The sequence below is a fragment of the Australozyma saopauloensis genome, chromosome 6 (genome assembly GCF_035610405.1).
Source record: "Australozyma saopauloensis chromosome 6, complete sequence".
NCBI classification, from domain to species: domain Eukaryota; kingdom Fungi; phylum Ascomycota; class Pichiomycetes; order Serinales; family Metschnikowiaceae; genus Australozyma; species Australozyma saopauloensis.
This window is the reverse complement of record NC_086136.1, coordinates 341,505-366,429: the sequence shown is the minus strand read 5'-3', so window position 1 is coordinate 366,429 and position 24,925 is coordinate 341,505. Positions and strand designations below refer to the sequence as shown.

Genomic DNA, 24,925 nt, shown 5'->3' with positions numbered 1-24,925 from the left:
ATGTGTATTGTGATGAAAAGCAATTCGAGTGAAAATTGGATTTCAGTTTTAAATGAGCATCAACACTGGAATCAAGAATAATGCCGAACTAGCCTTAACTTGCATTCCTAAATTAGCAATAGAGGTACCCTGGGAGTTGACACTTGCAGTTTGGGTAGTACTCGTGGCGCTCTGCGATTGAGCCTGTGGTGTCTTGTAGTCACTGCCTTGACTCATGGAAGTGGTCGTACCGGTTGGGGCAACATGTGTTACGGTGGTAGTGTAGCACACGGTTTGAGTTGGACAAATGGTCTGTACCTCAGTAGAAGTCCATTTAACAGAGTCAGTAGATGGTGAAAGTGCAGTATGTACTTCAGTGGTTGCGAAGCACTCATTTTGACTGCAAATGGTTCTTGTCTCTGTCAATGCAGAAGCAGTACAAGTTGCTGTGTAAGTGACAGGCGTTACGTGACAAGATCCCGCTGGTGGGCAAATAGTCTCAGTTGCAGTGGAATAAATCGTTGTGAGTGTAGCGAGTGCTTCATGAGAAGCCGTGACAGTTGTCTCAAAGCATGCACCGGATTCAGGACAGACGGTCTTCGTAGTGACAGGAGCTACGGCTGGTGTAGAAGTGATAGTGCTGCTTGCCTCGAGGGTAACAACGGATTCTTGACAACTACCGGACTCGGGACAAATTGTTTGAGTTATAACAGTATGATCGAGAGGACCATTTGATGCCGAACTATGGTGTGCATTTTTGGAATCCAGACATCTTCCCTCTTCACAAATAGTCTGAACCAAGGTTGAACCTGAAGACATAGATGTCATTGTAGAGAAAGCAGTGGATGGGTTAACAACCGTAGCAGTCACTTCAAAACAATGCTCATTCTCACAAGACGTGATGATCACAGTAGATGTTCTGGCTTGGGTCAAGCTTGCAGTGGAGGTACTCAAAACATTGGAAGCAGATTGACTTGCGCTTCCAGTGATTGAAGGTGAACGTTTGGTAGATGAGTGAAGAGACAGGGACTCGGATGATGCTTTAGTTACTGAAGAATTTGGCTTCGATTTGTTGGCGCTCAGATTAGAGGAGGAGCCACGAGTCGATGAGCTAACTTCAGAAGGTAATCTTGAATCGGAAGTTGGGTCTGTTCTGGAGGCAGCGGATGATTCCGTTGAAGAGACAGATTTTTGCTCAATCACTCTCAGGGATGAAGCAGCGGAAGAAAACCTTGAGGCACCTGAAGAAGCTGATAATGATGGGGTTTGAGATGAAGTTCCACTCGAAAGGGCAGGAGTATTTATGGATTTACTTCTAGAGAGGGATTCAGTTCCTGAGCTAGACTTCGAATCCTTCTCCAAACTTTTGCTAGATGACAACCAGTTTGAAGTTGGACTTCTCAGAGGGATCTCAGAGGAACTGGAAGCATAGCTGTTCTTAGTAGTAGTGGTAGTTCTGAACTTCGAAGTCATGCTCGATTGGAGGGTAGACTTGGCTTGGCTTTCGCTTAATTTGGAACTTTCTGAAGAGCTCTTTCCTCTCGACCTAGAAGCGCCCGTGAGTGAGCTCAGTGCAAGCTCCGAAGATTTCAAAGTGCTCTTTGAATTGGAACTTAATCCTGATGTAGCAGAAATAGTTGAAGATGAAGATGAAACATGACGGGAGATGATGCTAGAGGAAATGTTCGATTGAGATTTTGATGCCGAAGGGCGAGACATCATCGAAGTCGAAACTGGTCTTGAACTGGCCAATTGAGAGGACGACTTTGAGAGAGATGGCGACCCAGATGGTTTCAAACTCTCTTTAGAAACCTTACTGGACTCAGATTTAATCGAAGTCTGCGAGTTAATCAGAGCTTTGCTGGAAGATGGTTTCGAAGCCGAGCGAGAAACGCCTTGCGAGGTTCTTGGATCGGTAACTACTACAGAGCTGGATGATTTTGAAACGATGTGAGATCTGGAGGTTGTCGTTGAATGAACTTGACTCGTTGTGGCTACGCTTGTAGCCCCATTGGACTTAACTTCAGTCAGAGAAGAACTCTCAGAGGATTTTGATGGACTCTTAGATGAACGGCTTGATGAGTCTTTGGAATGGCTCTCAGGGCCCTTGGATGATTCCAATGATTTCACAGAAGATGTTGGAACATTTGAATTACCTGTTACAGCAGATGAAGAAGGTAAAGCATTTGAACTCGAGGTAGAGGCTTTGAGAGTCGTATTGGAATAGGATGACCAAATCTTAGACTCTAAGCTCAGCGCAGAAAGAACATAGCTTGATGTTCCAGAAGTTTTTTCAGCCAGCTTCAGGTTCAGTGTCAATGTAGACACTCTATCAGTCGATACTTGAGTTCTCTCAGCACTGCTTGAGGCCTTGTGGCTAAGACTGCTTTGAGAGCTGCTTGAGGCCTTGTGGCTAAGACTGCTTTGAGAGCTGCTTGACAATTTTTTGTTAGAGGATGTACTGAGAGATGAGCTCAGACTCTGTGATGGAATTGCTTTTGACGTGGTTCCCTTTTGGGTTGAGGGCGCCAAGCTGGATTTCGACGAAATAGTTGAAGAAGACAATGTAGAGCTCTTGACTGGGACATCAATGAAGCCACAAGAACAATGATCGACGTCTCTAACTGGTGCCTCTTTGTTATAGATGATCGTACGCTTATCAATGATTTCAAAGTTCTGTGCATCGTACTGTGTTCCAATGTCAAACGCATAATTTTCGGTGGCAAACTCTCCTGAGAGACCAGACAAAATACCCAGCTTCTTATCATAGTTGAGTGTGGCGACGGGAAATGTGAGGGTCAACCTGTTACCATTCTGGAAACCTCTCACTAAGTTGGGCTTTTGGCCATTGCCTTTCCAGTCTCGGCGCCTATAGGCTGCAAAATTGACAATTGCCTGCGAGTTCTTCTCGGAAAGATAAATGGTCTGCTCTGGACCAACATCGTTGGCCGTACCCTTGAGGTGAATTGTCGAATTATTGCCAACGTTTATGCAACCTTTTCCAGTGATACTGTAAGGATTCCAGAGAGCGTTGTAGAGACAAATGGCACCGTTATTGGTCAGTCTAGCACTACTGCGACCTCCCAACTTGATTGATTGTTGACCAGACGATTGCAAAGAGTTGATTTCAATGGAACCGTTGTTAGTCCACTCCCCTGTGGACTGAATTTCCACCATGCTAGGAGAACGGAGAGTGAGCTTGAACTCGTTCTCATTGATGAAGGTCGATGGATTAATACTGATATCCGTCGCGTCAGATGCTGGCCCGTCAAAAACAAACAGACCAGAGTTGTAATAAGAGTCTTGCAACTTGAAAGTCAGCTCATCGTCGTTTGCTTGAACGAAGGTACCTTCGTTATGCACTTTGTCAATTGTTACAGATCCAAAATTCAGAAATGCCAATCTGCCGCCCCGTTTGACTATGGCTTCGGAAATATAGCGTCCATTCTTATTGTCGTAGTCAACATTTTGACCGCTGTTCACAATTAAGGAATTGGCAGAGCCTGCAAGGCAGACAAATGCCAAAGTAGAGATCTTCATGTTGAAACTTGGTGCTACAATTTTTACGAAGGGAAATTACACTGACAATTTATATTTCTACAGAACGCAATTCGTGAAAAATTCTTCTCATCTTCATTTGTTACATCTCGCTTCTAATGCGCACTTAGGTTCCTAACCCGGATTCCGCTCCGAAATACTGCAGATGAGATGATTAAGTTGGATCACCATGTTTCTTTGCAGGCCAAGAGCCCGTATTGCGTCACTTCAGGTACTGAACGGTTTTATGTCCGCGAGATGAGATGGAGGCTTCTGAATTGTTAACCCGGTAGCGCTTATTCCAGAAATATCATTTGTTTGAGACAATCCTCATCAGATTTCTGCGACCTTCTATTGAAGTGAGAAAACAGGATTGATGCTGAAACGGATAATTTACGGAGCTGCATAATTGAGCTACAGGCCATGCAGTTCGAGAAAAATTTTAAATTGTTCCGAGAACGCAAAACTCGAAAACAAATGATGTTCTTTGCTACGTGCCTCTGCTTGATGTGGTGACGACGCAAACATGCTGCAAATTGAATAGTCTTGGCTACGAGTATGAAAATTAGAAGACACAAAGGAACTCAGATACAGATAAATTACTCGAAGAGAATCGAAGTTAGCTATGGATAAGAAATGCTACATCTGCAGGGTCTGTCAATTACGATGTATTCTTTTGTACACAGGTTTGGTGTCTGTGGTCCGCTGAGAGGAATCGAACCATCCAGAACTTTTTAAACGAAACCACAAACGTAACTGTAGTTCTGCTGCCCTCTCATGAGAAGCTCGTTTAGAATTGTTTCTAATTCTGCTATGGCATTGACCCTGTATTGATTTTTCGGTCCATAGTCGTATTCAATAGATTTAAGGCGAAAGAGAAGTTCCCTGATTGGGGTGTCCGAAACAAATTCATCGTTCCTGAGAATATCAAGAACATTTAAAATTCTGTTTAGTTAGTTTCATGTTGATACAAGAATTGCAGACACGCACTGCGTTAGGTATGCGTTTGTGACACAATTAGACATACAGTGAATCGGACCTATTGGTCAGCTCGTGCAATAATACAAGATTCTGAGCCAAAGTAGGGTATTTACTACCCTCAATTATTGGTGACATCTTCCAAAAAGATTCCATGTGGAATTTGTTGAGACAGTGGAGGAAAAGGTGGGTGCGCGTAGACACAAAAGAGGAAAGTCCAGAAGAATAGGACGAGCATACCCTTGATGTTCAAAATCGAGCAATTCGAAAACAAAGAAATAAGATAATAGGAAATGAAGCTTTCTCATGCCGGCAGATGTTCTTTTATGAGGTGGGTCTTAGTGACGTTCCTCTTGTTCGTCGCCACTCATTTCAGACAATTCGAACTCGGCTGCTTCAGTAGATGCAAGATTACCATAGCCATGGCGAGTGAGTTCACCATCGTTGTCGTAACCAACTAGATGTAAGTACAATGCTAGAAGTATAAGCATCCATAAATAAATCATAAAACCAGCACCACAAACCACCATAATATACGATGAGTGGTCTGCGCCGAGATCATGTACAAGGTGCAACTGTTCTTCGTTGGCTGACATGAACAAAAGCCCCGACATCACAAGACTCAAAGGTGGGAGATGCTGGAAGGTAAGTATCTGGCCAGACAGACTACAGCCCTTATCCTTCAAAAGAAAAGAAATCTCGATGATACGACTGGCTCCACCAGCCATGAGGACCAAGCCAAACATTGCATGAACTTTGGTAGAGAGTTCCAAGTGCTGCGCGTGTTGAGACATGGCGTAGCCTGTGAAAATAAGGAGAATCGCAGGGACCAAGCTTCTTTGGCCATTTTTACGGGAAAGCCACATGCCGAGTAAGCCTCCACACCACCAAATAATACCCATCGCGGTGTGCTGATAATCTCCGTGCGACCAGCCCTCTTTGCCCCATCTATGTTCAGTGAATGTGTTGACAATTCCCCAAAGACACATAAGCGAAGAATCCCAAAATTCCTGGCTTTTCGCCGAGGCTCCAGGAGTGAGTGTATGCTTACGAATCCATGGGATCACCAAGACCCAGGCCAAGATAAAACCGTAGAAAATAAACGCAGAGCCCATAATGCCGTGGGCAATACACTGGCCTGTAGAAGCGCCGTAACAGAACCCAAACAAGGCTACTGGTGCCAAGCAAACACGCACCCAGCCCGTGAGAGCAGATGTCACTGACAAGATTTTGTATAATCTGCGAAGAAAACGCAGCGAGGCGTAGGATTCGGACTTCTCTTTGAACCACCGGTTCAACAACACATTAGAGCCATTGACCGCAGTTCCCACAAACAAAGTGGCTCCCAATTCCCAAGTAAGAAACCAACTTGTTCCCTTGGAGGTTCTATTCTCGTGGTTGTCTACATTATCGGGGAAATCCAAGAAGAGCGACTCATAGGCCGAATACAAGAAACAGATCAAGTGAATGATCGATGCGACATGTTCCACCTGGGCAAAAGCATAGACCGAGGCAATTGAAGGCATCATGAATAGAACTGCTAAAGTGAAAATCCAATGGAAGGACTTAAACTCGGCATCTTTCGGATGGAACTCTTTTGGTCCACTCATATCCATTTCTGCCAACACCGCTACTATTAGGAGCAGTAGTGCGGCAAAACGGAACACTGGCTTCATTATGGAATATGTTTGTATTTGTCTAGGGGGTTATACTTAGTGCCGAAGATCCGGGTTCCAATCTGCTAACAGTGGTCTGTTGTTGGTATATAATTAGTATAGACAGGAGGTGTAATAACAGATCGGATCAAAAATTCTAAATCCGGAACTCGCATAATGAAATTTTAGGAATTGTATATCTATAGTGAATGATATTTGGGAATTTTGGAATTTTAATTGGTTCTGGAGGTGCTTCAATTGAGAAAGAGTCCCTTCTACGAAACAGTTGTTCAGATAGTGCGGTAAGGGCTTAAAGTGAAACAAATTGAAATTCAGTTAATAACATCAATTTTATATGGACTTAACTGATATTGAACATTTCTGAGTCTTCGAGAGGAAGAAGAGAACAGTGGGCTTCTCTTTGAATGAATTGTAATTGCTCGAAGGGAGCTATATTATGGAAGGTTTGCAGCAAAAGGATGTTGGAATTTGCTCTTTGTTTTGTAAGCTCTTTTGGTTGAATTTTACTGTTGATGCTGTGGATTGTTGAGTCCTTTGTTCACACGAACCAGATCAATATGCTCCTCATTTGTGATTGAATCATCTTTCACTTAATGAAAGTCTTTCGAATGCTTCGCAAAACTTCAAGTGAGTATATGTAATGATGTTTGCCTCATTATTGATCAACTACTAAAAGCGGGAAGGTCTAAGTTTTGAAAGAAGAATAGCTCAGTAGAGACAGATTGAGTCTTGAGCAGAGAAGCAAAATCTTTCTATCACAAGATTGTAAATTTTTGTGTTGAACTTGTCTTCTTAAACAAACTCGCTATTCCCAGCTCTTCCTTCTTTCAGTCTTACGTTATCATGTTCTCATTACTATAATGAATCAATATAGATCCTGACAAACGAAGAAATAGTCCCCCCAACAATTTTCCCTCTTTAGGTTTTCTCACAATCAAGCGAAAAAAAAGATCTATTTACTCATACCCCTTCCTAAACTGAACCTTCTACTATTCACGCACAATCCTTTAAACACGTTCAAACGCCCAAGAACTACAATTACCGAACAAGAAAAAAAAAGCAATATATGTAATCCAAAAGCAAATTCAAAATACGCAAAAATATTAAAACTTTTACTCGATCTTGATCTTTTCCATTTCTGTACCATCCTCAATCCTCCAATCCTACCATCTCCACGTCTACTAAATACCACGCTTTACTTACAGCTATTATCCAGGTTAGGACACCACAAACCCACAGAAACCAAGCCGTCTTGGGATCACAACTCTTCCGGTTTCTTCCGGCTTCCCCAAAAAATATAAATACCCCCAATGTTTCCCCTAGGTTTTGCACCTTTCGTGTTGGCATTGGCTGCCGCATTTAAGATTCCCAATAGAGACTATGACGCAAGACAATACTTCATCGTGGAACTAGACGGACAAAAGACTCCGTCGGGTGATTCTTTGGGTCTGTTCATTGACCAATTCAACGAGACTTTCACGTATGAGCATCCGGTGCGGGGCTTAGACGACCATTATGTGTTTTCTGTCCCCAAGGAGCATGCCTACATGGACTTTATGGGCAACTATAGATCCAACGACTATAATCTTCTAAAGCGCTCGGCGGGGTTTGAGCTGCACCACGATGCGTTGGTAGCATTTCCTAGCATGCGACTGATCCATATGCTCGAGCCAAAGATACTCGAAAAGCGTCTTCCTGTGACCATAGAAAGAGACGATGCTCAATGTAAAAGAAAGCGCCTCGAGGCCGTCGACTCTTCCCAGCTTCCAGCCAAGGAGGTTAGCGATAAGTTGGATATCCAAGATCCGATCTTCTTTGAGCAGTGGCATTTGGTGAACACTTTGTCACCTGGAAATGATGTCAACGTCAAGAACGTATGGTATGATGGGGTTCGCGGCAAGGGCGTCACGGTCGCCATTGTAGATGATGGCCTCGACTATGAAACCAAAGATTTGGCTGACAATTTCAGTAAGGACGGCCTGTGGGACTTCAACGATAACAACCCCCTCCCCAAACCACGTCTTTTCGACGATTATCACGGCACCCGGTGTGCTGGAGAAGTCGCTGGTGTGAAAAATGATGTCTGCGGTGTGGGCGTTGCCTATGAGAGTAAAGTGGCGGGCATCAGAATTCTTTCGGGCAAAATCACTTCTGAGGAAGAGGCTGCCGCTATGATTTACGGTTTGGACCACAACGATATATATTCTTGCTCCTGGGGCCCCACAGATAATGGTCGGACTGTTGCAGCCCCAGAGGCAATCGTGCAGAAGGCTATTATCAAGGGTGTCCAGGATGGCAGAAAGGGCAAAGGCGCCCTCTATGTCTTTGCCAGCGGAAATGGTGGCCGAGTCGGTGACCAATGTAACTTCGATGGTTACACCAATTCTATTTACTCTATTACTATCGGTGCTATTGATTACCATGGCTCCCACCCAAGTTACGCCGAAACTTGTTCTGCGGTTATGGTGGTAACTTACAGTTCGGGCTCAGGAGAACACATTCACACAACTGATATTCATAAAAAATGTACCACAATTCATGGTGGCACATCCGCAGCAGCTCCTTTAGCTGCGGGCCTTTTTGCATTGGCATTACAAGTTAATCCAGAGCTTACATGGAGAGATATGCAATACGTCACTGCGATTTCTGCTGTTCCAGTTAATGAGGATGATGGTGAGTACCAGGACATTGCACTTGGACATAAATACTCGCATAAGTATGGCTTTGGTAAGATCGACGCAGAGAAGCTTGTTGAGCAAGCAAAGAATTGGACCAATAAGAAGCCTCAAGCATGGTACTATGGAGATGTTGTTTCAGTAGATAAGCGTGCACAAGGAGCCGCAGACGCTAATTCTGAAACGATTACATCCACCTGGAACGTCACGGAGGAGGACTTAGAGGTGATGAATTTGGAGACCTTGGAGCATGTCACAGTGAAGGTCAATATCGGCTCCAACTATCGTGGAAAGATTGATGTCAAGCTTATCTCTCCTACTGGTATTGTGAGTAAATTGGCCTGGTTCAGGGACATGGATAGTGCTGAGAGCGGGCTCATCGATTGGACGTTTATGTCTGTAGCTCATTTCGGTGAGAAAGGTGTTGGTGAATGGAAGATTGAGGTTTTTGGCGGCACCAATAACGAGATTCATTTCAAGGACTGGCAACTCAAGTTCTATGGAGAAAGTGTCGATGCAGACAAGGCGGAAATCTATGATCTTGACAAGGATTATGCTCTCGTCAAGAAAGAGCGTCTTGAAAACAAGCATCTGAAGCCCGACGAACCTCAGGAGCCAAGTCTGAGCACTGTCGAGGAAAGCACTACCTCAAGTCCTGTCGACTCCACATCAAGTCAGGAGCCAACCTCCACCGCAACCTCAAGTGAAGCTATTACAACAACATCTGAAAGTGCAACAACTCCAAGTAGCGCCACTTCTGCCACTGCTTCTGCCACCGCGACTAACCCGAGCGGAGAGCAACACTCGGGCGAAAGCAAGAGCAGCTTCCTCACCCTAGGCCAGAGCGTCTTGGGATTCGCGGTGATTGTTTTTGTATGTGTCATTTGCTACATCAAATGGCCACGGAATCAAAGCAGCTCCCGTAGAAGAAGAGGTGACTACGAGTTTGACGTCATCCCAGGCGAAGACTACACGGACAGCGAGGACGACAACGAAACCTTTGAACTTACACCTTCTCAAGAAGACCTAGAGCAAGAGAGACTTTTCACAGAAGCTGACATTACCGGAGCCGGCGACTACGATGACGACATGTTTCAAGTTGGAGACGAAGATTTTGACAAGGAACATGGCGAGGGTACTACTACGGCTGCAACGGACAGTGACGCTGGTCTTGTAGACAAGAAGGGAGATGCAAATATAGATGCGTCTACGGATGGGAAGCAAGGGAACGCGAAATAATGAACTATTTTTATAGAGTCTCAGGGACCTTATCATCGGATGTTTTGTATAGTAATTACTTAGTGAGGATATGTCGTATTCGGAGAAACACAATCTATTCCGTAGCAAAAAAAAAAAAAAATTTAGAACAAAACCGCTTGCGGAAATCACTACGACATGAGAATTTCTGGAACCGAACCCGCATCCATTTTCAGCCCCAACTTTTGTGTTTCCCAATTTCATGTGCGTCTTCAAGCGGGATTGTCAATTGCACGTGGACTCACAGAATCAACGCACGAGGATAGTCCGAAGAGCAAATCCCCAAAAATGGAGGTCGAATAATTTGCAATTAAAAAAAAATGCACGAAACTGCACAAATTCTGGTCATTGGCAAAATCATGCTGCTCCTTAACGCCGAGCATGAATCCTTTGTTCCGGAGACTTTTCTCGCTAGGCGATAAGTGCTCCCAGTGACAGCTCTAGTGCCAACAGACAGTAGCATGTAGAAAAGTGGCAGAATGTAATTTTTTTAGAGACGCCAATTTCAGAATTGGAAAAGACAAAAAAGGAAATTTTGAAACAGTCTATTTCCCGCCAATTCCAATACGTACCTCATCCACTTTCGAGCCTTGTGTCATATTGTAAGCCAGTTAGTCAGATCAATATGATTACGCAGCACTGCTCGAACAGAGAATCTAGGTACTCAGTCCCCCACCAATTGGATGAACAATTGAGCAATTCTCACAGAAAAAATAAAGAGTAGAAATAGGAATTAATAAAAATTGACTAATTCTTTTTTTCCCCTTACATTTTGCGGCCTATTCCCACGCTATCCGTCCTCATTTTCCGCCCCGCAACCGCCCTTATCGGTGCGACTCGGCCCAAAATTTTTCGCCTACTATTGCTTCTTCCCATCCGTCGGGTCCTCCAATTGCACCCCCAAAAACACATCTCCAAATGTCCTCCGACGCCTTCGGCGACCACGTGTCCATTGTTGTTTTCGGCGCCAGCGGCGACCTCGCAAAGAAGAAAACGTTCCCTGCGCTCTTTGGTTTGTACAACCAAGGCTTACTTCCCAAGAACGTCAACATCATTGGCTATGCTCGTTCGGAGTTGTCCAACGAAGAGTTGCGGGAGCGTATCAAGTCGTTTTTGAAGTTCAAGGATGACGCTGCCAAACTGAAGGCCGATGGCTTCTTGCAGTTGATCTCGTACATCTCTGGCCCATACGACAAGCCTGATGGATACCACAAGTTGGAGGAGGCAATCTCCAAGTACGACCAAGAGAACAAGGTGCAGCAATCCGAGAGATTGTTCTACTTGGCATTGCCGCCTTCGGTCTTCACCACTGCTGGTAAGAACATCAAGGAGCACTGTTACCCAGAGGGCGCCCGTTTGCGCCTTATTGTGGAGAAGCCTTTCGGCCACGACTTGGAGTCGTCGAGACAGTTGCAGAAGGACTTGGCTCCTCTCTTTTCCGAGGAAGAATTGTACAGAATCGACCACTATTTGGGTAAGGAAATGGTCAAGAACTTGTTCGTGTTGAGATTCGGAAACGCCATGTTGTCTGGTGTCTGGAACAACAGACACATTTCCTCCGTGCAGATCTCCTTCAAGGAGGCTTTCGGAACCGAGGGAAGAGGTGGATACTTCGACGATATCGGCATTGTTAGAGACGTCATGCAGAACCACTTGTTGCAGGTCTTGACTCTCTTGACCATGGACAGACCTGTCTCCTTCGACCCCGAGGCTGTGCGTGATGAGAAGGTCAAAGCTCTTAAAGCTTTCAGCATTGACAACGACAACATCTTGATTGGTCAGTATGGCAAATCTGAGGACGGCACCAAGCCTGGCTACTTGGACGACGACACCGTCAAGAAGGACTCCAAGTGTGTGACCTATGCCGCCATGGGTATCAACATCAACAACGAGCGTTGGGACGGTGTTCCTTTCGTTTTGAGAGCTGGTAAGGCTCTTGACGAGTCGAAGGTTGAGATCAGAATCCAATTCAAGCAAGTTGCCAAGGGTATTTTCAAGGAGATCCAAAGAAATGAGTTGGTCATCCGCATCCAGCCCAACGAGGCTGTCTACATGAAGATCAACTCGAAGATCCCAGGTATCTCCACCGAGACCTCGTTGACCGAGTTGGACTTGACCTACTCCTCCCGTTACTCTAAGGACTTCTGGATTCCTGAGGCCTACGAAGCCTTGATCAGAGACTGTTTCTTGGGCAACCACGCCAACTTCGTCAGAGACGATGAGTTGGATGTATCGTGGCAATTGTTCACACCTTTGTTGCAATACATTGAGGGTGAAGACCGTCCTGAGCTTGAGATCTATCCATATGGTTCCAAGAGTCCTAAGAGTTTAAAGAAGTTTTTGATTAAGAACGGCTACGTTTTTGACCATGAGGGAGCCTACCAATGGCCTTTGACTACGCCCTCCGTTAAGGGTAAGATTTAGAGGGCTGGACATTTGATGCCACTAATCATTTTTGCAGCCAGTTTGTATGCAGGAACAAAATATATAACATAAGTTTGAGGAATTGTCAAGCCTGTAGTTTTCAAACGCACCAGCTGTGATAGATAGTCACTAATGGTTGCTAATTCCAGAGTTACCGGATTAACATCTGATTTTAGAATAAAATACGCGTATATCGGATCAATATTCGAACACAGCGACATCCTAAGAAATTTACATCTCTACAACAGCACTCCACAGAAGAAGTTCTAATCAGACATCCATGGAAGGTCATATAGCGGTCACCGGCATACTAAGATGGGTTCTAACGTATGCTACCGAGGAAACTGCGAATGTTATGGGATATTTCATCATCTAGAACTGCTACTATTTCGTGCTGCATCATCGAATGCGCTCCACTTCACATGCTTACAGAAATCAACTAAGTAAAATTTGGTAATGTGAATCAGAACTGCAAAATACTGGCAAGTATAAGCCCCCAATACGGCTGCTCGCGAAAGCAACGGAAATGCACTGGAGACGGTTTTCAACCCTGTCGTCATAGTCGAATCAGACTGGGAAAGAAGAGACTTAACTTCATCATATTCAGCTCATGCCAACCTCTGCTGAGCTGACGGCTGTAAGCCTGTGAATGTAAGTGCACTCGATGAATAGATAGATAATTAGTATGTGGAGCTAAGTGAGGGACGATGCCGTGCTTATATAGTGAGAAAGAATTCTCGGTACTGCAGTTAGCGGTTGAGGTTACCCGGATTAAGACTAGGGCAGAGGTGCGATGGATTTAGAAGAGACGATGAATTGTTAGAAACGGGTAGAGAAAAGCTAATCTAACTTTGCATAAATGCAAAATATTCTCAAAAAGGAGTTTAAGTGTAGAGTTATGCCAAAAAAAAGATAAAAAAACAAGGTCACGCCCGGATTCGAACCGGGGTTGTTCGGATCAGAACCGAAAGTGATAACCACTACACTACGCAACCAGCTGTTGAGAATTGATTTTGTAAAATTGATATAACAAAGCTAATGTAGTCCTGAGCGATTAAAGCGAGGCTCATATATCAATCTCCAGCTGTTAACTTTTACTTTGAACCTTTGAGCAAGTAGATACGTGAGTCCTCTAAACATCATTTAGATCTTGTCACCATTTAGAATTCACAATAATAAAAAAATGGAAAGCTATCCAATATTCACTATGGGAATACTATTGGATGGGATCAAATGCTTTTTTGGGGTTAACATTTTGTATTTGTACTTGTCCCTATTCATGTATCATTCCTGTTTAGTCCGAAACAACCACGAGATGTTGCAACACATTGGTCCAAGGATAATGAAGAGACTCAGGAGTCCCAAAAAATTCCAGAATCCATATTTTGATCAAATGTCCTACGCAGAGTCAAGTACACGGAGCGTGCATGGAAATCCAGGGGAGGATCTTCCCGAATGGTTCTTTGAAACCACAGAACAGACAATGCAACGGCACGCAAATATTTTACAAACAGAACAAGAAATCATTGATCACAAAAAAGTAATTCAACGATCTGGAGCTATTCAAAAAGAGACCATTGTCGACATTTGCAGGGAGTTAGTACGGATACTCAACCGCAATCGCCGCCAAAGGCAAAAAGATAATTTTTTGAGCCCAGCCGATAGAGAAAGAACGATTTAAGTGCTACATCTTCTACAGAGACAATTATCTGTTCGATTAAGTTTTTATCCCATGCACTGGATTACTTACTATTGTATGCCCTTGCAAACTGTGAACATCGCAACAATGCTACTGGCGTGATAATCAGAGGCGCCAGATGTCTTACATATTCAATAATGTTAGGTCTGCCCATTCTTTTCTCTATATTCAGCGATTAACGTGCATTCGTAGATTTGATTACGGCATAAACTAGGCTCTCAAACTTAGTATAAAGACCTCATGTGGTGTTCACCCACTTCCAAATAATATATCATGAATTTGCGAAACGGTCGACGGAATAATACGAATGCATTTCTAAACGTTATTAACGATTCAGATTCGGATCTTTCCATAGACATAGACACTGTTCTACAGCCGTCAAGCGCTACAATCGCCAATAGAGTTAGCGACACAACACTTGATCAAGAAAATATTCCGTTTTTGGTCGAAGATGGATCTAGCGCGCTTTCTTTCACCAACACTGTGCTAGTTAGCACCCCTGTGAACCTTGGTATGGTAGCTCACATCGAAGAAGCCGAATCCAGCAATTCCAGCTCTACAAAAGATAACGGAACGCATCCGCAAGCAATTTCACGAGTACCTCCCGAGCTTCCAAGTCGTGCTCCTCGCCCTCTCCCTCCCAAAGATGATCAAGTGATAGAAGGTGGCGGAGAGAAAGAGGAATGGAGATTGGCTCCAATGGACCACAATGTGTCATTGTGTTTCGAAACTATACAGTACGAATCTTCCGCAGATGTAGAAGAAAATCTAAGAAGAAGTATCCTTAATCGCCCCAAATCTTCTTGTCCAGAAAACGACATTGTCTGGGGAGGATATGAAGTCAATCATGATGCAGTGTTTGAGGACAAGAACCCTTTTAGGTTCAAAATAAGCGACGATGACAGAAAACGAGCCTACATGTACGATCTTAAAGAACTGCAAGGAATCGATGTCAGCCAAATGCCCAATTTGCAGCGGCTTCCCGATAGTGGTTCATGGCTTCAGCGCCAAGGGTATCCAGATTTGAGGTGTTCCTCCGGCAACGATCTGTCCATGAAGGGAAGCAGCTCGGTTCAAAACTGCCAAGAACTGATAACGAATGAAAAAACTGCGAACAAATATAGTGTTCATTCACATCGTTTTCGTCTTGATGATCAGCTCATTGATGTACGCATAGGTTTGCGCAATGCTCACTTTGAGGAAATACAAAAACATTCTGGATCCGAACCAAAATGCTCTGGATTCTTTTCTGAAAAAGTTCCAAAGTTCTTCAATCGGGCGTCCAAGCTATTCAGCAATGATGTCTCGCGACTGGAAAGTGGTGAGTCCATACTGAAACATTGGTCAGTTCATGAGGTTTAGAAGGCATGTACAATTTGAGTTATGCGTTCATCTAAACGTATCTTGGGAAATTGCTTCAAATCGGTGAATTGACAATTATGGCAAATCGACCTTCTGAACATTCTCATTTGCAATACTTACCTAAAATCTTGAGCTGCCTTGCTTCGATGACTGGTAGCAAACAGGTGACGAGAAAACAAAAGTTTTATACGGAATTTACTGATTATAATGACATTATACTTTTTGCTTCGTTTTTGTTTGCGTAGACAACCAGAATTGAATAGTGTGTGAAAGATTACATGCTGCGGAATATAGCAAGAGTAACCTTTATTTTTGAATAATTGGACACAATTCTGTGCTTCTCTTAGAATAGTTGCAATTGATTTCAGATTGCTTGCTCAATGGTCGATTTATCAGCTATTGTTGCGACTTTGAACTCCTTGAGTTGTCAAAATACTCTTATGGCAATCGGAGACCAGACAAAGTCATTCGAAACGGCAGCAATGAATTTTTTTTTGATGATGGAAGTCTATAAAAGAGATGCTACTTTTTCAAGTTCACATGCCATTATCAACCAGACCAACACAGAAATGTGTATCTAAGCGCACAACAATGTACATACTACTGGACTCATGGACCATAGTAGTGATCACTACGGAAATAGTCGAATACGCTGAGTTCTTCAAAATGAAACTTTGCAATATTCGTGTTGGAAGAAGTCCGAATCAATTTGAAGACTCGTTGGAGTCTAAATGCACTCGGTAATAATTTGCGTTGAAACTTCTTTATAAACAATCATGGAATTAGGCGATTGAAAAATAGTTTTGGAATGTCTTTTTCAAATTTTGAATAAAATACTGAATGGAGAAATAATTAGTCTTGTTCAATACCGATTCCGTAAAACACTCTCAAAACAACTGACGCTTCATATAATTTTCGGGAACAATAAGAAAGCATTTTCAATCTAAACCTAATGTAAGAAGCTTATTTGTTCACAATTATTCACAAGATCTGACCCAAATACCAGAGGAGCTCGCGGGCGCCAAACCAATAGAAGTTAAGGAAAGGGAAGATACCGAACTCGATAACTCATCTCAGAATTGCACCCTCCTTTTGAGACCAAAGACTCATACAGATGTGTTCACTTTCACTTAAACAGAATATTTGAGTACCACACCTCACTCGAGCCAGACATCAACCAACACTAAACCAACGATGGACCGATAGAAAAAGAATATCATCGAAAAAGTAAAAACTTTGACTTTTATAAATTCAAAAAAAACTCCCAAAATTCTCTCTCTAGCTAATTCTCGCCTGCCCTTTTTTCCCCAGATCGGCTCTCCCCTGCACACCGACAGCTCCACATCTCACCAACCTAAATTCTATCATGGCCCACCGCCGCTTCTACATCGCGCTCTTTCTCATTGCCATGTTTGTGTCGATCATAACGAAAAGAGTCGTCTTGGCTCGGTATGGTTACCCGACCATGGCTGCCGTCTCGGGAACCCGGAGCTTTATTTTTTCGTCTAGAGCGCAGAAACAAACCGCGGACTCTAAAGCCGAGCTGGGCTGGTCGTCGCCTTCCGATGCTGACCCGGTGTTGCCCGGAACATCTGCAGCATCGCTGACCGCATACAACTACGACCAGGCGTCGTTTGAAAAGCTTATCTTGTATAATGTGGCCGTAGCGTTCCAGCCCAAAAACAGAACGGAGACGAATGTTTTCAAGAAAAAGTCGAAAAAGTCGCCGGCTGAACTACTGCCTCTGGGCGAAGACAATTTGTTTGTGTCTGCGCAGGATCTGCACGGATACATGGCTGTAGGTGTAGCTGATGGTGTAGGCGGCTGGTCCGAGGCTGGGTACGATTCACTGGCAATTCTGCGGGAATTGTGCCACCAGATCAAGAGTCGTTTCGAGCAAAGTAGTGCGAAGGCGTCCGACACCCCCAAACAACTCTTGCAGGCGGCTTTTGCCGATGTGACTGCCTCCCCTAAAGTGGAGATCGGTGGCACCACTGCATGCTTGGGCATTCTTACACCAGAGAAACAGCTCAAGGTTGCCAATCTCGGTGACTCGTGGTGTGGTTTGTTCCGCGATTACAAGCTTGTCAAAGAAACCCAGTTCCAGACTCACAACTTCAACACTCCCTATCAATTAGCTAAGATTCCTGCCCACATATTACGCCAGGCCGAATTGCAGGGCAAACGCTACATCATTGATAAGCCTGACATGTGTGATGAATACGTTTGGGATCTAAAAAAGGACGACGTTATCATTTTTGCCACTGATGGTGTGACTGATAACGTCGTACCGCAAGATATCGAGCTTTTCCTCAAAGATCAGCTCTCCAACGGCAAAAAGAGCTTGTCTGCTGTCTCCTCCCAATTCGTCAAAGAAGTGGTGAAAGTGTCTAAGGATGCGAACTTCCCAAGTGCGTTTGCTCAGGAGCTCTCTAGAATCACTGGCCAGAGATACATGGGTGGTAAAGAAGATGATATCACCGTCGTTATGGTAAAAGTCCTCTGAGAACAATACATACATCATTCATTAGCATTATATTTCAATATCAATACAAACTTTTTCAATTCATTTGGTCCACCAAGCTTAAGATTTTCTCCTGGTTTGCCCTTCTCTCTTGCTGCTCTTTGAGAATACGCTCTTCTAATTGCTTGTTAGATGGCATGTTGACCTCTCTCAACTTGTTCGATTTGCTCAAGAAGTTGAGTTTCATTCCTAATGGAGTAGGACTACTATTTCCATTTCTGGTAGCAAAACTCGAGGGAGCTGGCATCCGCAATGACCTGGTTGGCTTGGTCGAACCAGATGCATCTTGGCGTAGTTCTTGAATACTTTTATCCATAGCGGAGATCAACTTTGTCTCCTCGGCCACTTTTAGAGCCTCCATTCTCTGCTTCATTCTCTGCTGCTCCTCATCTTCTTCGTCCATTTCGGATTCGTATTGGTCACTGTCACTTTCTGAGTCTTCTGAGTCGCCATCGTCGCTCTCAGAATGAGAGTCCACAACCAGATCATCCATGTTCACAGTCTCTTCGTCAGAATCTTCATCTGTAGAGTCCTCGCTCTCTGCCTCCGAAATTTCAGACTCCAGATCACTCGAAGCTAATTCGGATTGATCTATTTGCGGATTGGCGCTCTCTGCTTCGGAAGCTTTGGCTCTGGATGAAGTGCTTTCACTACACCTTTGTGTGAACGCTTGCAATAGCGTAGCAGCATCCAGGAAGTTATTTGCTAGGTCAAGGTCATTGAAACTCGTTTCTTCGAACTTTGTGTATACGTCATCAAGCAGCATTTTGACATCTCTTGGTAATGGCTGCATCTTGCAAAAAGAATAATATTGTAGGAACATCAAGAAACCTTCAAGACTTTTGACTGAGCCGCTGAAGTGCTGAGAATTCTTCACAAATCCAAAATTCAATCTCTTTAGTATAGAGCAGCACATCGATATTCTGAAATAGTCAGTAGATTTATCTACCTCGCAAGTTGAATTGGGCACTGGAAGATTATTAGGGTGTCCAAAGCAAACTATACGGAATAATAGATCAACAATGATCCTGAAGTCAATCACTTTCTCGTTGTAGAAGGACGCAAGAAGCTTCACCTGAGAAGTCCGTGCGGAATTGTTTCTGTAGTCGCAGCTTTCCAAACCGCGGTATACCTGTTCTATCAAAGCACTAACAACGCGAGCAACTAAGAATTTCCGTTTCTTGCCACTGCTACACAACAATCTTGCAAGAAGCTCGTAATTATCCAAGTTGAGGGCTTCAGGCTTCTGAAAGACATTGAACAACGCCTCCTGAGCCTCGACATCGTTAATGAAATCGATTTGCTGGTATAAATTTTTGGCATGATGGTAGTACTGGGGAGTTGCGAGAATCTTAATGATTTGAGATATGAAGTCTTGGATCGGAGTAGCAACAATCTCTTTGACAGGCTCTTTGTTCTTAGGATTGACATAAGAGTCGACAATAGAAAACATATTCCTGATCACATGCTTTTCATCGGGAGAGAGACTTGCACTCTTGGAACGCAGTTGTAAAAGATCAAGCATATCTTTTGTGGTTTCCAGGTATTCTGGCTCAAACAACAAAAACTTGCCGCAGTCTTGATAGAAGATCAGAAGAATGGTAGCATTATTGGTTCCAGCGAGGTCGAGTGTCAATCTGCGGATTTTGTGGAAGACAACATGCTTTGGAATAAGTTTAAACTTGACAAGTTCGACAAAGAAACTGATAGTTCGGAAATTGATTCTGCCATGATGGATTTGAGAGCGGAAGCCCTGATCGAGAGCAGAGGTCAAGCATTCAATGACTTCTGCAAGGAAAGTCTCATTGATTTTTAGGAACCGGGCATAAATATTGACGTTGTCCATTTTCTTGGACTCGAAGGAAAAGAACTTAAGGAGCTTATTGCGAGTCGCCTTGTTGTAGGGAACATATTTCTGCACAAGTACAGAACAAACAAGGATGTCTTGCTCGGATACAGCATTTTCCAAAAGGGTCAAAAACTTGACAACACACTCACCCTCTGTCAACCGATTGAGGCGTAGATTTGCGATGGACTTAGGGTCTACTGCGGCAGCCACTTCCTCGCCTGAAGGAATCACTTGATGAAAGTCGCGGTCGGCAGCATCGTCCCACCATTCTTGCTTCACTGACAGTACATTTTCCTCAGATGCCGACGCTTGATCCTCGTGGAGATCACCCGTTTCTTTGTTTTCGGGATACACCACATCGGCTACCTCACAAAGAACAGTGGCACACGAGTCGAAAACGGCTTCGAGTTCCACGGCATCGTCAACGTCTTGCTGCAAGTCTTCGAGCAACTTGCCTGTTCTAATTGAGGCCTTTCGAAGACGTTCCTTGCGCAGTGCAGTATCCTTGCGTAGTTGCACAAGCACCTTGACAATCTCTGCCGTGTACTGGGTAAGAAGTTGCAACAATTGCGCGTGGACATTTTCTGGTAGCAAAGCCTGCGATGGGCTCACCAATACATCCTTGAAGTACCGTACAAAGGATGCCACTACCGACAACGTATGGCCGCGCCGGAGCTCGAATGCCATCATGGACTTCAAAAGCGGCAATATGATCGGACTTTGACCATGGTTCTTACAGAGTTTGGCCGCACTGTCACTCAATTCCTCAACAGAACAGTCACCTAGTGTCGTGCAGAGACCTACAAGATGCATGCTAAAAACGAATTTGAGCACGAATTTATGACGCGGGAGAGGTTCAGCGGAACCCTTAGCTCCCAAAAAATTCACCAAGCTCGATAGAACAGGTGCCACAAACGCAGGGCCGAACCGTTGGTGCAATGCCAGTCCTACCTCCAAAAACGGTAAGATATCGTCATTCCGAGCGACAGAAAGAAGGGCCTCACAATAAGCCACCGCTATTTCACTCAAGTACTTTTCAAGCGATAGAGTGCGCACATCTGAAAGCACATTGGCTGCGTTTTCGGAGTTGATGGTTCTGATGCGTTTAACAAAACCGGTGTTCTTCTTGAGCGAGGAGTCTGTTTTCGGCAGAACAGGGAAAACAGACTCGCCCGCGGTCGCTCTCAAGTTCAAATCACGAAGCTGCTGTCGCCGGTCCGGTGCATTGGCCATGACATAGGCTAGGTGGTGAAGTAGAAAGAAGAAAGTATGGGGATGGGTAGATATGTCGAGATGGAACTCTGGGTGCGTTTGTGAAAGTCAAAGAAACAAAAAAAATTAAGATTTTCGCATTTGGTGAAACTTGCGTTTTGTGAAATGGTGACGTTTAATTGTTCGTTTTGGCCTTGATACAATTCCATCGAATGGAAGAAAGGGCCATCCAAATGAATATTCTAAGTGCTCAAGTCAAAACTCTTGATCTATTTGCATCTCTGCAATGCTACTATTTACAATAAAGGCTCGGCGTTGCGGATCTGGTCGAACACTCTTCCCTTTTCCAACCCATACTCGGCACGAACACTGTTGGTGGATCTGTCGTAATCCTGTCTCCACACATGGGCGCCTACGGCATGCAATTGGTTTTCTTCGGCAAAGGCACGGATGTCGAACTGGGACTCGCTGACGCCCACGTCCTTCAATTCGTGGCCCTGTCTGAATACCCAGAGACATGCTCTCTGCGTAGGAACGTTCTTCTCAGGAAGCAATGGCATATATGGCTTAAGCACACGCTCGGGATGCTCCACGAGCGAAAGCGGTGTGATGGTATTGTTGACGAAGTCGAGCGGAACATTGACCAAGGCATAGTGCAAGGCAGTAGAGTACCCATTGCAGGACAAATCAGGAACGTCTGGGTTGACAACCAAGACAGTATAAAGGCCCGTGCCATTTTCAACAGGCTCGAACTCCTGGATCTCGATGGTAGGAGGCTTGGACACGGCAAAGGCTGGCAACCTCGTTCCTGGAACCACCCAGTCTGCAAACTCGGCCTCGTCATTGTGGCCGAACTTCACGTTGACCTCGGTCTCGGGCGCCAAAGTGGGCAATGTGTCGGGAATAACGTGCAACTGTTCCAATCTCTGCATGGTGATCATCTGACCATAGGACTCCCACTTCTCCTTCAAGAACTTTCTGTACACGGGCACAGAACGGTCCAAACAGTCAGCGAACTCGCGCGTGTTGTACATGACCTCGGGATTATATTGTTCCGTCTTGACCATGGCTTTTTCGAGCTGTTTGGCGCTCAACTTGTCCTTGTTCTGCTCGATGAACTTGTACTGACGAGCTGCATCCTGCTCCAAAATCTCGTACGCAGACTTGAAGGTGTCGTCGAGAAGCTCGGGCGATGTGTAGTTGTGTTTGTTGTTGGATTTCATGGAGGATGGTCCAGAGGCAGAGAAGCCTTCAAAGAGCTCATTGCGGGCGGTTTTGTCCACGAGTTGAAGCGACGAGGGACGGGCCGCGTATTCGCTCCAGACGCCGCGGGCTTTGGAGGTGGAGGAGAGGAAACGGGCCACGGGTCGGCTCATTTTGGTAGGGGACTGTTGGTATAAATTTTTCACTACTAGAGAGTATGTAGGATGTGTAGGTAGTAGTGTGCGAAGAATCGAGTTTTTGTGGAGTAGAGGAGACGAAGAGATGTGAGGGCGGTTTTATTTAATTTAGCGAGAACTGATGGTGCAATGTGGGATTCTTTCTTTTTTTTAAATCTTTTGTGTTCTTTATTGGTTGTCGATTTATTTCGTGTCCATGTTCTTATCTGGGATCCGTAAATGGATGACCGTTGGGCAAATTAAAGTCCTTGAAAATTACATTGAAGATGTTCCTGGTATTATTGTTGTTCAATTTAGAATCTGATGGCCTCTTTGATGGCGAGTTCGTCTGCAGATTGGATTGTCTAACTGCAGACATTAGCCGTTGATTGACGAGGTAAGATCTAACAAAAAACCCGGGCAGAAGTCGAAAGAAGCTGTGGCAGGGGTTTTAAAGTCTGAATTTTAACTCAATGAGTACGGGCCAGAAGCCTGGTTGTCTTGTCCCATCTGGCTTCCGTTGAAAATGAACAGGAACATAAAATCCACTTGTTTGAAATTTCTAGACTAACATCAGTCCAGAAATCTTCTCTTCCCGCCGCTCTAATCTAATTGTTCTACATCTACCGCACATCCTGATCAAACACCTCATCAGGATTCAATTGGATAAGTCTGGTCTGAAGCGCAACGGTATACTCGCGCAACTGGGCATTTTCCTGCTCCAACTTCTGCATTTTCTTTTTCATTTCTTCCATCTGCGCACTCGTAGCCTCCAAATCCTTGACATACTTCTCTCTACGTTGGCGAAACGCTTTCTGAGCATTTCGATTCTGCGCAGCACGTCGCGTGCCAGAAACAACCTTTCGTCCACGAGATGGGGGATCGGGAGTAAGCTCCGATGGTGTTTCTGTAGCCTCCGGAGGTGATGGAGGTGTGGTCTGTGAAGAGCCTGGAATCTCGGTAATACGAGGCTCCTGTTTCGAACCAACCGACGCCTGTATTGGAATGTACGGTGTCGGCGTCGGGGTCATGCTTGTATGAGTAGACGGCGTCTGATGTAGCGGGGGTGGTTGTGTGTTCAGATATGCCATTAGTTTGTAGGAACTGCCGACTTCTCCTGGTTTCCAGTATGTGAAATTCATGACGGGTTGAAGCTATAGCGGTGCCGGCTCTGTTTTTTGCAATTGCAGCGTTGAAATCGGTTTTGTGGTGGAAATAATGGATGTATAGGCGAGACTACTCGGTGGTATTTATATGTGGAGTGGGGTTATGTAATAGTCGCACGGAGATGTAGATAAGACCATTATGACATAATGGGGAAGTGAGAAAATGAAAATTTAGGGTTAAAATTTTAGAGGTGAAAACTTCGATGTTCTGGTTTTTAAAACTTTTGAAATTAATTGTGGAATTGAAACTCATCAGCTTGAACCATTCTTTTTCAGGAAATACTGATAATAGATTAATTATGAAGGGCTGATGTTGGTTCTAGGAATTCGTAAAGTTTTAAATTGTGACTAATCAGGTCTATGAGATCAAAATTATCATATTCTATAACGCCGAGTGTAGTATTTTGGGTGGTTGAAGTTGGTATCTAGACCAATGGAGTATTACTAAGCCCAGGGTATGAGATTTTGAAGTTCAGGCATCCGCCAATGATTATAAGATTTAAAAGACTGGAAGCAGCATATGAAGTAGTGTATCTTTTTAAGATGTTTTTTTCACCGAGTCTTCAATAGGAAGTCTTTTTAAATTCTAGAGAATCAACATATAACATATTCCGTAGTAGAATCTCGGAACAGTGGAAGCAACTTTTTGGATTTTTGAACAATTTGGCGTTTGCAAATCGTAAACCGTTTAGTCTCTCGATTTATCGCAAAGGCATCTTCGTTTGGAGGTGGTACTTTATTCTTGATTTAACTCGAGCCAGAACTTTGGCACATAAGCAATACGATTGGTAGCGGATTCCTCATTATTTTTCTTTTATTGTTCACGGTTATAGTCGTTTGGTATTTGTTCGGAGTCTTGTAGTCTTGCTTCGAATCGAGAACACTCACTATTGTTGTGAGCACTTCACAGATTAGAAAATGTATATGAAAGGCTATTTGTTAAGAAATATCGGAATTGAAATCATAAGAAACTTAAAACTGATATTCATCGTCAAAGGACCGAAACTATGATAATGGTTCAAGCCACAATTTCGAACGTAAAATGACATTGTCATATGACAAACTTGATGAACTTCAAGGACTCTGACTTCAAGAAATCTGAAGCATACTCGGAAAGAGCAAAGTTAAATGTTTGAAGGTAAGTATTGCGATATTTTGTGATGCAAAGTTCTGTCATTTTCAAAGGCTCTTCGTACCTCCCTTGCAGT

The 24,925-nt window shown here is 44.1% G+C and overlaps 9 protein-coding genes and 1 non-coding gene across 10 annotated transcripts; 4 read left to right on the top strand and 6 right to left on the bottom strand.

Moving 5' to 3' along the window:
* Positions 1-48: 48 nt before the first annotated feature.
* Positions 49-3,519, bottom strand: PUMCH_004739 (uncharacterized protein; the record flags this gene model as incomplete). The annotated part of the gene is made up of 1 exon (XM_063023661.1): positions 49-3,519. One exon carries the CDS (start codon positions 3,517-3,519, stop codon positions 49-51), a length of 3,471 nt encoding a protein of 1,156 aa, XP_062879731.1.
* Positions 3,520-4,832: 1,313 nt separating this feature from the next.
* Positions 4,833-6,170, bottom strand: PUMCH_004738 (uncharacterized protein; the record flags this gene model as incomplete). Its single annotated transcript, XM_063023660.1, has 1 exon — positions 4,833-6,170. The coding sequence occupies one exon, from the start codon at positions 6,168-6,170 to the stop codon at positions 4,833-4,835; it is 1,338 nt and encodes a 445-aa protein (XP_062879730.1).
* A 1,310-nt stretch (positions 6,171-7,480) lies between these two features.
* PUMCH_004737 (uncharacterized protein) lies at positions 7,481-10,084 on the top strand (the record flags this gene model as incomplete). Its single annotated transcript, XM_063023659.1, has 1 exon — positions 7,481-10,084. One exon carries the CDS (start codon positions 7,481-7,483, stop codon positions 10,082-10,084), a length of 2,604 nt encoding a protein of 867 aa, XP_062879729.1.
* Positions 10,085-11,020: 936 nt separating this feature from the next.
* On the top strand, positions 11,021-12,526 carry PUMCH_004736 (uncharacterized protein; the record flags this gene model as incomplete). The annotated part of the gene is made up of 1 exon (XM_063023658.1): positions 11,021-12,526. One exon carries the CDS (start codon positions 11,021-11,023, stop codon positions 12,524-12,526), a length of 1,506 nt encoding a protein of 501 aa, XP_062879728.1.
* A 923-nt stretch (positions 12,527-13,449) lies between these two features.
* On the bottom strand, positions 13,450-13,521 carry PUMCH_004735. The gene has a single exon. It is a non-coding gene; the product is annotated as a tRNA-Gln (tRNA).
* Positions 13,522-14,498: 977 nt separating this feature from the next.
* PUMCH_004734 (uncharacterized protein) lies at positions 14,499-15,587 on the top strand (the record flags this gene model as incomplete). Its single annotated transcript, XM_063023657.1, has 1 exon — positions 14,499-15,587. The coding sequence occupies one exon, from the start codon at positions 14,499-14,501 to the stop codon at positions 15,585-15,587; it is 1,089 nt and encodes a 362-aa protein (XP_062879727.1).
* A 1,366-nt stretch (positions 15,588-16,953) lies between these two features.
* PUMCH_004733 (uncharacterized protein) lies at positions 16,954-18,093 on the top strand (the record flags this gene model as incomplete). Its single annotated transcript, XM_063023656.1, has 1 exon — positions 16,954-18,093. The coding sequence occupies one exon, from the start codon at positions 16,954-16,956 to the stop codon at positions 18,091-18,093; it is 1,140 nt and encodes a 379-aa protein (XP_062879726.1).
* Positions 18,094-18,148: 55 nt separating this feature from the next.
* On the bottom strand, positions 18,149-21,193 carry PUMCH_004732 (uncharacterized protein; the record flags this gene model as incomplete). The annotated part of the gene is made up of 1 exon (XM_063023655.1): positions 18,149-21,193. The coding sequence occupies one exon, from the start codon at positions 21,191-21,193 to the stop codon at positions 18,149-18,151; it is 3,045 nt and encodes a 1,014-aa protein (XP_062879725.1).
* A 275-nt stretch (positions 21,194-21,468) lies between these two features.
* On the bottom strand, positions 21,469-22,548 carry PUMCH_004731 (uncharacterized protein; the record flags this gene model as incomplete). The annotated part of the gene is made up of 1 exon (XM_063023654.1): positions 21,469-22,548. One exon carries the CDS (start codon positions 22,546-22,548, stop codon positions 21,469-21,471), a length of 1,080 nt encoding a protein of 359 aa, XP_062879724.1.
* A 626-nt stretch (positions 22,549-23,174) lies between these two features.
* PUMCH_004730 (uncharacterized protein) lies at positions 23,175-23,693 on the bottom strand (the record flags this gene model as incomplete). Its single annotated transcript, XM_063023653.1, has 1 exon — positions 23,175-23,693. One exon carries the CDS (start codon positions 23,691-23,693, stop codon positions 23,175-23,177), a length of 519 nt encoding a protein of 172 aa, XP_062879723.1.
* Between the last annotated feature and the right edge of the window lie 1,232 nt (positions 23,694-24,925).